The 16,988-nt window shown below is 34.3% G+C and overlaps 2 protein-coding genes across 5 annotated transcripts; one reads left to right on the top strand and one right to left on the bottom strand.

Annotated features, from left to right (window-relative positions):
* The first annotated feature begins 971 nt into the window (after window positions 1-971).
* On the top strand, window positions 972-8,465 carry LOC123911451 (methylcrotonoyl-CoA carboxylase subunit alpha, mitochondrial-like). The gene is made up of 16 exons (XM_045962870.1): window positions 972-1,489; window positions 1,579-1,700; window positions 2,508-2,655; window positions 3,167-3,304; window positions 3,557-3,652; window positions 3,735-3,794; window positions 4,796-4,888; window positions 4,968-5,079; window positions 5,727-5,828; window positions 5,975-6,111; window positions 6,424-6,658; window positions 6,736-6,902; window positions 6,998-7,114; window positions 7,254-7,496; window positions 7,591-7,686; window positions 8,136-8,465. Exons 1-16 carry the CDS (start codon window positions 1,154-1,156, stop codon window positions 8,142-8,144), a joined length of 2,211 nt encoding a protein of 736 aa, XP_045818826.1. The 5' UTR covers window positions 972-1,153; the 3' UTR covers window positions 8,145-8,465.
* On the bottom strand, window positions 8,392-15,794 carry LOC123911460. Of its 4 annotated transcripts, none has more exons than XM_045962883.1 (4): window positions 15,608-15,793; window positions 15,138-15,279; window positions 13,336-13,757; window positions 8,392-8,525 (listed from the first exon to the last, which is right to left on the bottom strand). In XM_045962883.1, the coding sequence occupies exons 2-3, from the start codon at window positions 15,253-15,255 to the stop codon at window positions 13,372-13,374; spliced, it is 504 nt and encodes a 167-aa protein (XP_045818839.1). In that variant the 5' UTR covers window positions 15,256-15,279; window positions 15,608-15,793; the 3' UTR covers window positions 8,392-8,525; window positions 13,336-13,371. The 4 variants fall into 4 exon arrangements, with proteins under 4 accessions (XP_045818839.1, XP_045818846.1, XP_045818853.1 ...); XM_045962890.1 differs by lacking the exon at window positions 8,392-8,525 and adding an exon at window positions 15,304-15,326 and having other exon boundaries at window positions 13,216-13,757; window positions 15,138-15,265; window positions 15,608-15,794; XM_045962897.1 differs by lacking the exon at window positions 8,392-8,525 and adding an exon at window positions 15,304-15,312 and having other exon boundaries at window positions 13,216-13,757; window positions 15,138-15,265; window positions 15,608-15,794.
* Between the last annotated feature and the right edge of the window lie 1,194 nt (window positions 15,795-16,988).

The raw sequence follows: 16,988 nt of genomic DNA, 5'->3' as shown, positions 1-16,988 counted from the left end.
ATAAGAAACTAATAGGACGTGCGAGAAGGTAGTAGGGTGACAAAAAAACTCTCTAATCTAATATGTAATTGTAAATGGACATTCTGAAATAAAGTCCAATGTTATTTGCTTCAACAAATGAATTTTTCTCTTCCCACCCTCGATGTTTCTTCTATACCCCTGTTTTTCGATTTTTGCCCCTGTACAAAAACTTCGGGACGCGTTTTTCGTAGTTTTTCTAGTTTAAATTCGGAAAAAATTTGGAACACACATTCAGAAGTTTTTTCCATGGTAAATTTTTGTTGGAAAATACGTTCCGAAATTTTTATTCAAGGGAAAAATGGAAACACAGGAGGTGGGGGGAGAGATATTTTCAACAAATGAATCTTCTAAATTAAGGCCCAAAAATTTTAAGCTAACCCTTTGGGCCCTTTATATTACAAGGTTTGTCCCTCCATAAATTTTATGTGAAATTTTCCCATGCCCACCGACCCCCTACTGTAATTTGTTTTTTCTTTTGGCAATTTCATCCTTTTGAATTCTATATATCCGATGAGTTTTTTCTGTTTATAGAATTCAAACACATCATACATATAATTCAAATGCATCTGTTTCATGAGATCAACCTATTTTAAAAATTCGACTTTGTTTAGTTTTTTAACATTATTTCGACAGTTCAATTTAGTTCGATTTTTTTCTAATACAGTTCAATTAAGTTTGAACTGAAATGCATTATTAACGGTTTGATTTGATTTATGATGTGAACCGAACCATCAACACTCTATATTGTTATAAAATCTATTTGTAAAGTGAAAAGTGAGACTGATTTTTTTTATAGACGACATTTGCAGTAACTTACTCTGATATGTTTTTAAGTGAGAGTAAGTTAGCAACCCCTATATATATACATCTAAATATATAAAATCAATTATATAAATATAAATGTATAAAATTAAATATATAAATTCGCATGATTTGGCAATGTCGTCCCTATCCATTTAAAGATTACAATATTACATTCCAGCACATGACACTTATCACCAACACGAAGACATTGCGTTGAGTTGCGTCAATGATCAAAACACTAACTCAGTACTAACACTGTCTAAAATAATAAAAAATTCATATTCATATATTCACTTCATTTCTATGAATGACAATGCAATAACAAACCATGGCTTCAACTTTGTTATTATTCCGGCGAGATGCTACCACCAAGATCAAAACCAACCTCTTCCACTTCAACTACTACCACGTGCCCACACGTGCCTTCTCAGAACAACGCATACAAAAAATTCTAATAGCTAACAGAGGTGAAATAGCTTGCAGAATCGCTAGAACTGCAAAGAGACTCGGAATTCAAACCGTCGCTGTTTACAGTGACGCCGATAAAGACTCTCTCCACGTCGCATCTTCCGATGAAGCTATTCGAATCGGTCCTCCGCCTGCTCGTCTCAGTTACCTCAACTCTAACTCCATTCTTCATGCTGCTTTGCGTTCCGGTGCTCAGGTATATATAATCATCAACATTCTTCACTTCAATTCATTTTCTTTGCTAATTGTATGATAATTGATTGATTTGTGTGATTGATTGTTTAGGCTATTCACCCTGGATATGGTTTTCTGTCTGAGAGTGCTGATTTTGCTCAACTCTGTCAAGATAATGGTATTACTTTCATTGGACCTCCGGCATCTGCAATTCGTGATATGGGTGACAAGAGGTATCGTTATCGATTTATCATGCATTTGTTTGTAAGTAACTGAATTGAATTCAAAATAATCGCAGCTAAAGCCACTAGGTTTGGTCCAGTGGTGAGGAGTTTGGGCAGTATGCTAGAGGTCTGTGTTCGATCCTCAGCTCAATTGTAAACCAAAAAAATAAAATAATTGCAGCTATCTCTTTCGAGTTGGATTTAATTTGTATACACTGACTGTGCAAAGCCTTTTTAGACATGCATCCAATTAAATTATGCTGTGTAGGTGTTTGTGTAGATAGTTTAGGAACTAACCTATAAAAGTTGCGCTGTGATGTGATTTGATTGGATGCATGTGTAAAAAAGTTTTACATTGTAAGTGTATAGAAATTAATTTGGTTTGAGTTTGTTTTTTTGATAACTTGGAAGGGAAATGCAATGTATTAGTTAGAGATATGCTATGTAGCATTGACAGTTGAGATGGAAAGTGTGTCCTATTAGAGATGTAATTAGTTATTAGTTAGTTGCTTACTTGATCTCTGTATAAGTTATGTAACCCCTTTGAAGTAAACTCACTTTCTAATTGTTAATCCAATTTAATTTTATAGTTTGTGTATATGTTATCTCTTCCATGACATCTGTGAAGTCTTGTAATTGTAACATGTTGGTGTTCGACACGTGTCGGTCTCCTATATCGACACACACGTGGTTACATTCGAACACTTTCGCATTTTAAAATTATTAACGGTGATTATGTGTCAGTGTTGTGTATGGCGTTTGTATATGTGTGAAACATTATTAGCTGATCATTTGTTTTTGGAATGAATTAATCAGTGCATCGAAGAGAATAATGGGGGCTGCAGGGGTGCCGCTTGTGCCTGGATATCATGGACATGAACAAGATATTGATAAAATGAAGTTGGAGGCTGATCAAATTGGGTATCCAATTCTCATAAAGCCAACTCATGGCGGTGGAGGAAAGGTGTTTCCTGGTGCTACCTTCATATATTTATTCCCTTTCAATTTAGTACTCCCTTTTATGATCCTTCGTTTCAGGAATGTGCTAATTTTCTTTCCTGTATACTCAATTTACTCTCTTACCTGGATGTTCATCGTAGTACTGAATGATAGTGTTTGCTCATTTTGGAAATTTTGTTGCCTTGTGCATTTTGTCCAATTAATGGTAGGTTTTCACATTGTTATGTCATTCTCATCTTGGGTTGCTGCTTTCGTGGCGTTGTTATTGATTCTGTGAACCTGATTCATCCTGTCTTCATTTATTGGTTATAGCACAATGAGTATCGTAATTGTAATGTGGGTTACACTTTTAGGTTCCTACATGTTTGAGAGTTGAAAATCTATTCTAAGAATTGCACATTTCTTTTATTATCGAAAGTCAAAACAGATGTCAAAGAGATCAATAAAGACAACCTTTGTTGCTCATGAGGTTACAGTTTCATTCTATTGAAATCCGTACAATGTGAATATTGTAGGGTATGAGGATTGTGCACACGCCAGATGAATTTGCTGAATCATTCCTTGCAGCACAACGTGAAGCAGCTGCTTCTTTCGGTGTCGACACAATTTTGCTGGAGAAGTATATTACAAAGCCAAGGCACATAGAAGTCCAAGTAATTATATTGATTTTATCACTCATCCTGCTACGTATTTTTAGAAGCTTCATTGGCTGCTTACTTTTCTTCTGAAAAATTCAAAGTGCCTCATAGTGGATATTCTTTATCTTTAGTCCTGGGACTTTTTTCAGTTCTTCAGAACTTAAAGGGAACATTGGAATTCCAATAGCGACCATTAATAGAAAAATGTCCATTTGTCTTGGACTTGAGCTTATAAGTTATAACACATTTCTTTGTTTGATATCATAGATATTTGGGGATAAGCATGGGAATGTTCTACATTTGAATGAGAGAGATTGCAGTGTACAGAGAAGACACCAAAAAATAATTGAAGAAGCTCCAGCTGTAAGACTTACATTCCACAACCTAAATATTTGTTTTTGTAAGGTTTTACTATAGCTGTGAACTTGTAATTACACATTTGCAGCCAAACATTTCTGCTGAATTTCGAGCACACTTGGGTCAAGCTGCTGTTTCTGCAGCAAAGGTATGGTCCTTTGGTTTCAAAATGCTAACCAGTATTTTCTCAGGCACTTGCAATTACTTCTTTAATCTTTGAAGGACCTGAAGTCGTCGGTTCGTTGTCTTCTACCAAGAATGGAAAACTTGTAGATAAGTTGTATTCAATGCTTAAGATGAAAACACCACAGAATGTTAAAATTCTATACTTAAAATTTTCAAAAAGGAAGTTCCATATTGGGTCTTAGCAATAAGGTTTATTTATATGTGTAATACATGCATAGTATTTACTATTTACCTCTCAACTAATTTATTTATATAGTTAATTAGTTAGCAGTTTATAAATAGTTACTCTGGTATCATTTAGGACCTATGGAGTATTTCATAAGTCAGCAAAGTTGCAAAAGTGTGACGAAAGGAGGTTAGTGCGGCATTAGGGGGAAGAGGGAGAACTTTTCGATTTGGACTGTGTGACAGAGGACTATCTTCCTTTTAAGAGCCTTGGCTCTGCACTCTTGTAGTAATTACTCCTGATTTGGTTTCATTCAGTCATTTGGGGGCTAACTTTAGGTTTCTGTTATTCATTCTGTTTTGGTATCTTAACAGTAGAGGAGTGCTAAGAACACTCTCTCTAACACTCACTTTCTTATTGGGTAAAATCAATGTGGGTCCCACACTTTGGAAATGGGTCCCACATAAAGTGGTGGGATACACATTAATTTCATCCAATAAAAGAGTGAGTATTAGTGAGAGAGTTGAAAAGAGAGTGTTCTCGGCATTCGTCCTTAACATATCTTTGCAGTTTTTATGACATTGGTCGGCTTTAATTTTTCTGGTTTATTTTTGTGCTTGGTGTTGAGCATCAGATATGGTTATGTGGGGTTTCACTGTGCTTACATTAAGACAAGAATTACTAATAATTAATCTTTTCCTTTTTGTTTTAGTTAACCCACAACATCACGTGGTTTGAATATCTTCATTCTAATCAATATCATTTATTGATTTCTTGTTTTTTTCTGATGGCTGAAGGCAGTTAACTATTACAATGCTGGGACAGTGGAGTTTATAGTCGATACAGTCTCTGGCCAGTTTTACTTTATGGAGATGAATACCCGTCTTCAGGTGCTTGGATTGATATTTACCATCATTTTGACCTAGAATTGTGGCTTACCAAAGTATAACATGGGGCATGTTAGTACAGGTTGAACATCCTGTCACAGAGATGATTGTTGGTCAAGATCTTGTTGAATGGCAAATCCACGTTGCCAATGGAGACCCTCTTCCATTGAGTCAATCACAAATACCAATATTAGGTATTCAGTTTTTCCTGTCTCTCTTCATTTGGGGGTGGGGGTTAATATATTTGTTCCCCTCCTGTCTCTAAATTTGGTTACTTTCTTTTAAGACACGGTAGAGAAAACATCAGCTTAAGAACAAAATTTTCTGCATGACTGAGGTGATTGGAAGTCGAGTATTAGTAATATTTACTCCTAAATTTTTTTAAATTCTTTTCAAGGAGTTTTTTTTTTTTGGGGGGGGTGGGGTGGGGGGGGTGGGTGGGTTGGGTAGCTCAACAGGTTCGAGTTAAGGGTAAAGGAGTAGAGGAATCAGGTTCAGACCCCAGCGAAGGAAAAAAATACTAACTTAACAACTAATTAGTAACATTGACCGTTTCATAAAAGAAAATGAAGAAAAAATTCTTAATACTATTTATGATTAATTGCTGGAGATGACCATCTTAGTGACATGACATCCTCTAAATTTTACCCAAGAATTACACAATAAGAACTGGATTTTCGGAAAATGAGATCATATAGAATGTTGTATAAGCCATCAGTTAATGATTTTGAGCTTGTTAATTATTTATTGTACTATTGTGAGATCGTGTGTAAAGTTCTGTCTTTTATGCCTAGACTTTGAAGTTTATCTGTATTATTATAATTCTGTGCTGTGAGAGCAGGTCATGCTTTCGAAGCTCGAATCTATGCTGAAAATGTTCCAAAAGGGTTTCTTCCAGCAACTGGAGTTCTACACCATTATCACATTCCAGTCTCATCTGGAGGTCAGTTGTGCAAAGTTAACCTAGTAATTAATTTATGGTTAATCTGAAAATTTATCCTACTTTCTACTGTTGGAAGAGCATGAAACTCCATGTTAGATTTGTGGGACTTTCCTTTTTTAGTAACTGAAAATTTACTACCTTGGCAGTCCGGGTGGACACTGGAGTTAAAGAAGGAGATGCTGTTAGTATGCACTATGATCCAATGATTGCTAAGCTTGTGGTGCGGGGAGAAAATCGTTCTGCAGCATTGGTCAAACTGAAGGATAGTTTGTCAAACTTTCAGGTATACTTAATATTTGTGTTGCGTTTGCTATAGCAAATGTGATTTTATCATGATTGTAATTGAGGCTTAATTTGAAAATTTACTGTTTTTGGTATTGAGATTATACAACTTGCCCTTTGTTAGACCCTGTATTTGTTATCTTTGGGTCCAAGGGTCAACATGGTGGGGTTGAATAGTGTTAGATAAGTATGAAAATCAGACATTTCACACCACTTTTCATAGAAGAATGAAATTTAAGTAATCTTAAATCAACTATAATTCCTAGCTGCATTCCATCTTTTACAATACGTAAATTTCTAACATCTTGCACAGGTTGCAGGTCTACCAACCAATGTCAACTTTCTTCTAAAGCTCGCTAATCATTGGGCATTTGAAGATGGCAATGTGGAGACTCATTTTATTGATAATTACAAAGAAGATCTCTTTGTTGATGCTAAAAATTCAGCATCTGCCAAAGAAGCATATGAAGCTGCTATACGCAGCGCATCCCTTGTGGCTGCATGTCTCATTGAGAAAGAGCATTTCGTATCAGCCAGAAACCCTCCTGGTATTGTCTCATTCTTGCTGTATAATGTTCTAGTTTTTTTTTTCTTTCTAGGTAATTACATCTGTCAGTATGTTCAGGTGGCAGCAGCTTACTCCCTATATGGTATGCTTCACCGCCTTTTAGAGTCCATCATCAAGCTAAGCGTACAATAGAACTTGAGTGGGATAATGAGTATGATAGTGCTAACTCTAAGGTCCTGAAGCTTATTATCACTTACCAGCCTGATGGGAGGTACCTGATTGAGGTATCGCCTTACATATGGAATAGTAATTTTCTCCACATTTTATTGTGCACCAAATTCTCTAAAAATTGATTCAAGATCGTATTATATACTTCCAGACAGAAGAAAATGGAAGTCCTGCTTTAGAAGTTAAAGCAACATATGTAAAGGATCTTGATTTTAGAGTTGAAGCTGATGGTGTAATCAACGATGTTAACCTTGCTGTATACTCGAAGGTATTTTGCCTTTCTCTGCATAGATGATTTTGGAGTGTATGTAGATTGGTTTGGTAAAAACAAAATTGCTGCTATATTTTCTTGATTGTCAAATATAAAATTTTTGATATTCTCTTTATTTCCTTCCCTCTGGATTTAGGAGCAAATGAGGCATATTCATATTTGGCAAGGGTCCTTTCATCATTATTTCCAAGAGAAACTAGGCCTCAAGTTGTCAGATGATGAGGAATCCCAACATAAACCAAAATCTGATTCATCTAGCATTCCTCGAGGGGCTATTGTGGCACCCATGGCAGGTTTGGTGGTTAAGGTTCTAGTGAAGAACGAGACAAGAGTAGAGGCGGGACAACCCGTGTTAGTATTAGAAGCAATGAAGATGGAGGTTTGTATGGTTTCTCAGTAAATGTTGGAAACTTCTGTGTTTTTGTTTATCTATTTAGGAAGTTATAACCAACAGTATTTTGCACTTTCTCTAGCATGTTGTAAAGGCGCCATCATCTGGCTATGTGCACGGGCTTCAAGTTACAGTTGGTGAACAGGTTTCTGATGGTAGTGTTCTTTTCAATGTAAAGGTTAGTTATCTATGCTATTCTTCACATTGGCCATGTTTTGCATATACTAGAAATATTATTGGCACTTTTATTATGCTTCATTAAATTGTTCATTTACATTATCCGATACATTGTTCTTATACTAGTCGATTACCATCCTTATATCAGTTTGACTTATGGGTTTAGCTATCATGAATTGAAAGACGTTCGTTTAATTTATCTGATAAACACATTGGTCATCTGCTCTGAAACATGAAACATGAAACTTGAAAAGAGTAATCGTGTTCATGGCTGATATGTTTTGGATTATAATTTCAAATTCTAATGGGATGCTTGTTCAAAAAAATTCTAATGGGACACTTTCATTTTGTTGTATCTTTGTGTCGTCTTTATCAGTATCCACACCTATTAGGACATCAGTAGTGTAAATGTTCATTACAAACCATCTTGAGAGTTTTGTATATGGGCAGGATCAATAAAATTATACGTCAATACAGCTTTAGCCGGCAATTTGGTAACGAGACCTGATTCTGGATGGATGATTAAAAGTGAAGTGATTGTGTGTGCTTCTACAGAGACTGCATATGCTGCTTACACAGATGAATATACAACACCTGCAAATTGATTATTGTTGTAAAAATCTGTGTAATCCAAATCCTCAAGTTACAAAAGATGAAATAAAACAAAAAAATGCAAGTAGTTCCTCCAGTTATTAATAACACTTAGAAATTGCTTCATTTTTATATTTGCTTCAATTGGGAGTCGTTGCCTGCTCTTTCAATATATCTCAATTTATCCTTCTTCTCCTAGGATGACTTTTCTTTTATGCATGATGGATTAACACTTCAAATTATGCACTACTGCAAATCCAAGACACATGATTAATTTATCTGAATCGGGGAAACAAAGATTACAACAATTAAAGAAGTAGGAAATTTTATGGATTTGTTTTTATTTTAGTTATTTCAATTTGGTTTGGATCTCTCCTGAGGGTGAGTTGTTTCCTTCTTCTAAAGGTCGGACTGACCATGGCTTGGTATTTGTGTTTGATACAAAGAAATTTTATGTTATCACTCATCAAGATTGCATCACTTCGAAGAGAAATAAGATGCAAGTAACAACCTTTTAATTGAATAATCAAGAAATTACTTAATTAGGAAATCCAATAATAATTTTGATAATTCATAAATTCTCAGTTGGGTATTTTCAATCATTTTGATTGACAAGTTTTATCCCATTCTACCTTTGAGTTTGCTAAAATTTTAATGGATGCAAAGACGAGATTTTATCACATGCTATCTTTGAGTTTGCTGAAATTTTTATGGATGTGAGTTACACTAAGTTATTCAGGTAGACATGAAAATTTCAGGTTAAACATACAATTATGTCTACATGATGAGATCTCACCAAGACGATACAAGTTAAACTTCTGTAAATACTGCAGAATCTTCATTAAACATACAATTATGTCTGCATGACGAGTTCTCGCTGAGGCGATACAGAAAGAAACTTCGGTAAATTAAACATACATGGTAAATACTGTATTTGAGAAATTTGCTATGTGGGGAGATGTAGTCAAATGGGATCGAGAGGTTGGAATTACCAACAATGTCACTATTAATATCACTGCTACGTGGGGAGACGTAGTCAAATGGGATCGAGAGGTTGGAATTACCAACAATGTCACTATTAATATCACTAGGTCAGATAGAAAGACTGAAAAAGAGAAAGAAGTGACAAGTTAATTTTGAGTTGTGACAGAGGTGAACAATATGAAGTTGAAAGTTCAACAACAAATGCAACTAAAAAGTGTGGTTGTCCATTCAAAATTAGAGCATAAAAAAATGTTCCAGGATTGAAAGTTGAAGTAAAATGTGGATTTTTCATAACCACGAACTACCTGACCAATATGAAGGTCATCCTCGTGTGCGGTGTTTAACTGCAGACAAGAAGAAACATGTTGTAGATCTGACAAAGCGTCATGTAGCACCGAGACAGATACTTTTGTAATTTAAAAAGCAAATTCATAGAGTTTTACTCATATGACCCAAATATATAAGAACAGAAGTATTTAACAAAAAGGGGAAAGAGGTTCTAGAACAAAGATATAACATCTGTTGAAGTTGTTAGATCATGCAAAATATGTCTGCCGGATTAGAAGAAGAGATAATGACTCAGCTGTTTTGAGAGATATATTTTGGGCACACCCAGATTCGGTCAAGTTGTTGAGCATATTTTTGATTGCTTTGATTATGGACAACACATACAAAACAACGTACATAGACAACCACACCAACAATTTCAAGTAGTGGTTGTCTGTATCTGTTGGTTTTGTATGTGTTGTCCATAATCAAAACAATCGAAAACATGTTCAACAACTTCATTGAATTTGTGGATGTGCCCAAAATATATTTCTCAAAACATCTAAGTCATAATCTCTTCATCTACTCCAGCTGACATATTTCGCATGATCTAACAACTTCAACAATTGTTGCATCTCTGTTCTAGAATTTCTTTCTTCTTTTTGTTGAATACTTATGTTCTTATATATTTAGGTGATATGAGTAAGACTCTGAATTTTGCCTTTTCAATAATAAAAGTATGTGTCTCGATACTACATGACGCTTTGTCAGATCTACAACATGTTTCTTCTCGTCTATAGTCGAACGCCCCACACGAGGATACCTGCATATAGGACATGTAGTCCGTGGTTGTGAAATCCACATTTTACTAACTTTCCATCCGGAACCTTTTTTTGACGGTGTTGCTCTAATTTTGAATGGACATCCACTTTTTAGTAGCATTTGTTGTTGAGCTTTCAACTTCATATTTTTCACCCCCGTCACAACCCAAAATTAATTCGTCACTTCCTCTTTTTCCAGTCTTTCTATCTGGCCTAGTAATATTAAGAGCGACATTATTGGTAATTCCAACCTCAAGAGCCCATTCAACTACAACTTCTCGTGTAGCAATTTTTTCATTAGTTGTGAATAATAAGATTGAATTGTACTACATAAGATTGAATTGTACTACATAAGATTGAATTGTACTACCCGTCTGAGAACTCATCATATTTGTTTTAAGCGGAAAAACAAAAAAAACCAAACCGAAAAACATAATGAAACTTTTTAAGTTCTTTCTGGGCACGCATTACAAACCGGAACACTTTTTCAAAGTGTAAATGTTCCGGTAAACTCATAAAAATTTCAACCGAAACACATTCGTAAAGTGTTCCTGTATAGACAGAAAAAATTATAGAAAATGTAACAAATCGGAACACTTCGGCAAAGTGTTTCGGTAGAAATTTTGGAAAATGTAACAAACTGAAACACTTGTTAAATGTTATCTGGTAAAATTATCAGACCGAAAAAAAAAAATTGTGTACCGAAACACAATAGTGAATAGGTGAACAAGACTTCCGAAAAAGTTGAAATGAATGGTGAAATTTTTCTGTAAAAAAGTGATAAATTGGGAATAATTATTAGGTAATTTGTGGGGGTGGAGAGTAAAATGTAGGGGTGAAAGGAAACATTTTCTAAGGCTTAATAATGTGCAACCCAATAAGTCAATAACAAGTAAATTGACCGAAAATTTCTCAACGCACCCACCATTTTCTCCCGCACTCCCCAAAAAATTCGGAAAACGTTTCCCGAATTTTTTATAGTGTAAATTTTACACTAAAAAACAGTTCGGAACGTATTTTCCGAATTTTTTTAGGTGCGCTAGGGAGTGTGGGAGAAAGTGGGTGGGTGCGTTGAGAAATTTTCAAATTGACCTTATCTAACCCATTTATGCAATTAGGCCCATGTGGAAATCTATTAGTAGTGAATTTCCCTTCCCCCTCCAAAGTCTCTCGCACCCGCTGATTTTCCTTAAAAAGCTTCTCTAGGTCTAGAATCTGAACTGAGTTAGTGGCCGGTGGTCAAGGTCTTGGCCCTCTCTTCTCTCAACTATCTTATTGTCGGTTCTTTTCAAATATTCTCATCGTTGTTCTTCATGAATAAGAAAATTTCCCTCACAACATGCATCCCTAGTATAAGGGAGGAACTTTATCACCCCTACCATGACTTTGAATCTACAAGTTTGAAAGAAGAAAAAAAACCATAGATTTTTTTTGACAACCATAGATTTTATGTTGTCCAAAACTACAATTTCAATTAGAATAATCCAAAAGTACAATTTGAACATCGTAATATTAACAACGTATTTGACACCGTGTATGTTTATCTCTATCTCTCTTACTTTTTATTTTATACACTTGACACATTTAAAAAATATGCACAAATTACACTTACAACAATTTGACAACAATTTTTTGTTGTACAAACATCATTTCCCATTTTGAAAATATGTGTTTTTTAACAAATGTAAATGGGAAAGTTCCTCCCCTAATATAATTATTTCCATACAGTGTCATAAATTTCATATGTAATTGTTATTCTACAATATTAGAATTCCAACACTCCTTTTGATCAAATAAAATAAAATAAAATAATTCCAACACTCCATAGCTTATACAATGGTGTTGAATTGTGGGTGTTGAAGGTGAATATGGGTGTTGAAACCATTGTGGGGAAGTTGTTGAAGCCTTGCTGGCGGAGGGAGAAGATGAATCCATTCAACATGTTGAATCCTGACATGGGGGGACGCGTGGCGATTTTTCGTTGGCCAGGACTGGCGCGCGCGGACAGGGAGCGTGGAAGGCAGGGAGTGCGGAGAGAGAAACTGAATTTGGATAAAAGGCAGCCACGTGGCTGCTGCTGATTGGTCCGGTGAATTTTTATGATTTTTATCCTTTGAACTCAATTATCTCATTGCAAATTAATTTTTTATTTTTTTACCAAAATTCGTGATTTTTTTTTCTCTACAAATAGAGACTTGGTTCATTTCATTTGGACACAGAAAAAAAAACTAAATTTTTCACTATCTTAATCTATTATTATCTTTCTAATTAGTCTTTCTTTTGAAGTTTTAATCTTTTTTTTAGTGAAATGGATCCCAACAATTCTTCTAATTATCCCAACAATTATCAAAACTCCAACAATTATCAAAATCCCAACAATTCTTAATTTGTATCGTACTAATTACGTTATTTGTGTGATGTATTGCATTTTAAATTAAGAAAATAAAAAAATATTTAAATAAATTTTGTTAAGTTTATTATTTTAATTTAATTTTAATCGATAATTATAATGTTATTTAATCATAAAAACAAAAATTAAAATTTAAATAAAAATATGAAATAGAAAGTGGTGGGGTAGAGCAAGTGGTGGGGTATGATGTTGAATAGAAAAACCATTGGAGAGGGTAAAAGTTGAATGTGTGTTGAATGATTAGGTGGAAGAAAGAGAAAATGATGTGGAGTGAAAAAATGGGTGTTGAATGTGTTTTGATGTTGAAACCATTGTAACTAGTCTAACTTGTTAATTGTTAAAGCACCTCAAGGGGGAAAAATTTTAAATATGAAAAATAATTCCTTGCAAAACGTTCTAGTAATTTTTCTTCTGGTTGTGCTAGTAATTTTTCATCTGATTCAAAAAAGGGGCATAATTTTATCAAATCTCAGTCATTTATCATGTAAAATGGTTTCGACTTAACAGGTGATATTATAGTAAACATCTCCAACTAAACCAAATCCTTTCAGTACAACAAAATGACACAAGATAGTACCTTTATACAAGATGTAGTAGATTCTAGCCTCGCATATCAAGTATCAAAACCAGAATAGACTCCATTGTCCCTCAACAGTCTCTTCTCTTCTTCAACATAGTTTTTCCCCCTGCTTGCTTGACCAAGATCCCTTTTCTTCTTTTCCTTCTGAGAAAAGGAAAGATTCTTCTTTTCATTCCTTGTAAGAACAGTTGGCAGCTGCTCTCCTAGGGAAAGAGCCTCTCTTGTTTTCTTTCGCTCTTCATATGTTTCTTCAATTTCCTTGTTGACACGCTTTTCCTTTCCACTGGACCAGGACCAATCTTTCTTTGTGTCATCTTCTTTGGGTGGAGGTACCTTTAAGACCGACGGCCCACCTTTATACCCGTATCGCTTCAGGGCATCAAAGTCAATTGGAGCAGTTTTCTGCTTTATAGATTTACCTGTAGACATGAAGCTCACTAAATTAGTAAATAAGCAACAGAAGGCAATGACATTAGTGAGAATTTTCAAGCCGACAAAGTTTACAGGAAAATGAGTATGAAGCTATCGTAATATAGATTTCAGAAGCTAATAACCTTTATGAACTAACACTAATCAAGTCACAAAATATGGTCAAACAAAGACAGAATGATATATTGCGAATGGAGGTTTAAAAACCCCAATATTCTAAGTCACTGTTTGCTGGGAAAACTCTACTCTAGTTGCTAAAGAATTTCTGTTAAGAAAAACAAAGTATTGCATTAAGCATAATTGATTGCAAATTTGAGTTAGTCAAATATTTTTGAAGTACTCTGATAGTCTGATTTAGGATATCATTATCTGTCTACCACAACTGTATAGCAGGGTAAGGAACCATCTTGCATTGCACTGAATGAAGTACTCTGATGGGTATATATCCCCAACAACTAAATCTAAAACAGTGATCACAATACAACAGTAACAATGAAAACAAGAAATCTCTTCTGCAATGGGGCATCGTCAAATTGTGCAATTTCTTTTCCATAACAGTATTCCTCAAGTATCATTTTGCTTTAGCCAGAACTTCTATTCTATTGCATTAGATGCCAGCCACAAAATAATCTTCAGGTAATTACCACCAGTATGTATGTTTAAGAATTTTGGAGGCTGCAAATGAGAAAACACGATTTCCAATAGTTTTTTTTCAACGCAGCTCAAGGCTTACTTACATTGGAATCAATTATTGAGGGGTCCAAAATCTCATACAAACAAGCTTTACATAATTAGACTGGTTCATCAGTGTCATTTTATCAAGTTATGAACTAATCCACCCTTAGATGAAGCCCAATTTACCCTTATCAGACATATTCAAATCAAGACCCCAAGGAACTAGCAACACCAAGGTTTCATAGCTTGGTAACTATTTTCTTTAGTCTTCCCTTGCACTCCTTGTGCTTAAATATTTAATATTATTTAGTATATTCAGAAAAATGGTTTCATAGGTTGGATGAGTGTCAATTCATATTCTAGCGTTGAGATATTTACTAAACAGACCAGCAACACAAACACTAATTGTGGGGCACAATCACATTAAGAACTATGCACATCCTAAATACTATTTACACGCATCACACACTCTATAGCACTGCCACTTCAGATTGAACGCATGATGTCCAAACACCGACATGACACCAACTCATCAAATTATTACCAATATCAAAGTGTCGGTGTCATGCCTGGTGTCTGTGTCAGTGCTTCATACAACACACACAAATTCATTGCTGTCAACAAAATCTGCTAAATGTCCCACACCACTTAAACAGAAAATACAGCATAGCTATAAAAGGCTGCAAATCAAATACCTTTGGATTTTTTCCCTCCATTTTCACTATCATGTTCAGAGTCTGAATGTAAAGATGATGATTCATCTGCAGATGAGTCATCACTCTCATCATCACTCCATGGCATTGTCCTCTTCATGGTATGGTATATTAATTAAAAACCCTGTTAATTAACATATAAAACTATCATTAAAATCTGAATATCCAAAACTGATAATAACAATTCAAAATTGCTACTCTACAAATAAACAGTAATTAAAACAGTGTTTTTAATCTAAACATAAAAACAGACAAAAACTTAATTAAAAAAAAAATAAAACAAAAATCAATTATTAGGAACTGATGAGGTTGCAATCAAATTTTGAGAAACTGTTGTGAAACAGACAAGTAAAAACTGCGCGTGCAGTAACATAAGGGGAATAAGCAGTCATGAATTTTGGGGGAAAAAGGACGCAAGAAAAAGCATAAAGCTGGAAACATGAAGAGATTACCGAGAAAGCAGGGACAGTGATTCTGTTTCTACTTTGTTGATGGTTTTGAAATTGGAATTTGGATTTCTGATTGTTGCTGCTACGTCCTCGCAATCATAAATCCCAATTACAGATTTTTAGGGTTTTCCATTGCGATTCCAATGCTTTTTGTTAGTTACACCTCATCTACGTACTAGTTACACTCTCCAATCCATTCACACAATTTTTTAACTATAATGTCCAATATACCCTTGACTTTATATTTATTTTTTAAAATCCACTTATATTTTTTCATTAACATTTTTTATTTTTATTTTTGATAATATTTTTTCATTAACATTTCATTGTGTATATTTTTTGCATTTTCGGCTCATTTATATTTATATATTTTTTTGGTAAGCTATATTTTTGCTATGTTCAAGTTCATAAAAAATTACATAAAAAAATAAAAGTTCATTAAAATTTAGTTTTTTTATGGTTTAAGTTTAGAGATATGGTTTGGAGCTATTCTTACCTAGGCACAAGCCTAAAGTAATTTTTCTTAGGCACATATACATAAGTTAAAAAAAATTAAAAGATAAAAGAATTGATTAATATAATATAAGATGATGTGACTAATTTATTTATCTTTAAATTTTTTTTCAATGATGTGTGTGTGCCTAAATAAAATTGATTTGTGGTTGTGCCCAAGTTAGCATTTCTCTATGGTTTGCGAATTTTAAATTTTTATATGTTACATGAACTATATTCGCATATAGGTATCTGAATTTAGTCCATATATCATTTATAAAATAGAAATTCATTTGTAGTACATGAAGTAATTTTATGTCTTTCTACATCATCTTAATTCTTGCCAATAAACGTATCTTCATTTTTTATAATTGTCGATTAAAGGTTTAAAATAGATTTTTCTGAATTAAATAATCACTTTAACTAAAATATCATCTTATGTTTTTTAGAAAAGAAATTGATATCATCTCAATTTTTTTAATCGTTCCGCGACATCTTCTTACATTTAAGAATTGGGTTTCTTTAATCATAATGTAAATGAGCTAAGCTATTCCTAAACTCTTTGGACCCAGCTTGCTAAATATTCGATTAAACTCACTTGTTTATTTAAATTAAATAAACCACTCAATTGTTATTTGGTTTAATGGTAATTGACGCTGATTTTGATAGGGAGGACCACAGTTCGATCCCCGCAATTGCGATTGGGAGGGGGCTGAAACCACTTGATGTCAGAGCTGACCCCCGAACCAGATTAAACTGGTGGTAAAAATAAAAAATAAATTAAATTAAATAAACCAACCAAGTTTAAGATTAGATCGATTAGCAGCGCAGCTTGTTGCTCGTTTACCTTTCATTCAAGTGTAATTATCTTACATCCCTTCTCTTAGCTTTC

This window comes from Trifolium pratense, linkage group LG1 (genome assembly GCF_020283565.1).
Source record: "Trifolium pratense cultivar HEN17-A07 linkage group LG1, ARS_RC_1.1, whole genome shotgun sequence".
Classification (NCBI taxonomy): domain Eukaryota; kingdom Viridiplantae; phylum Streptophyta; class Magnoliopsida; order Fabales; family Fabaceae; genus Trifolium; species Trifolium pratense.
Note: the sequence above shows the minus strand (reverse complement) of the source record. Positions and strands in the feature narration are given on the sequence as shown.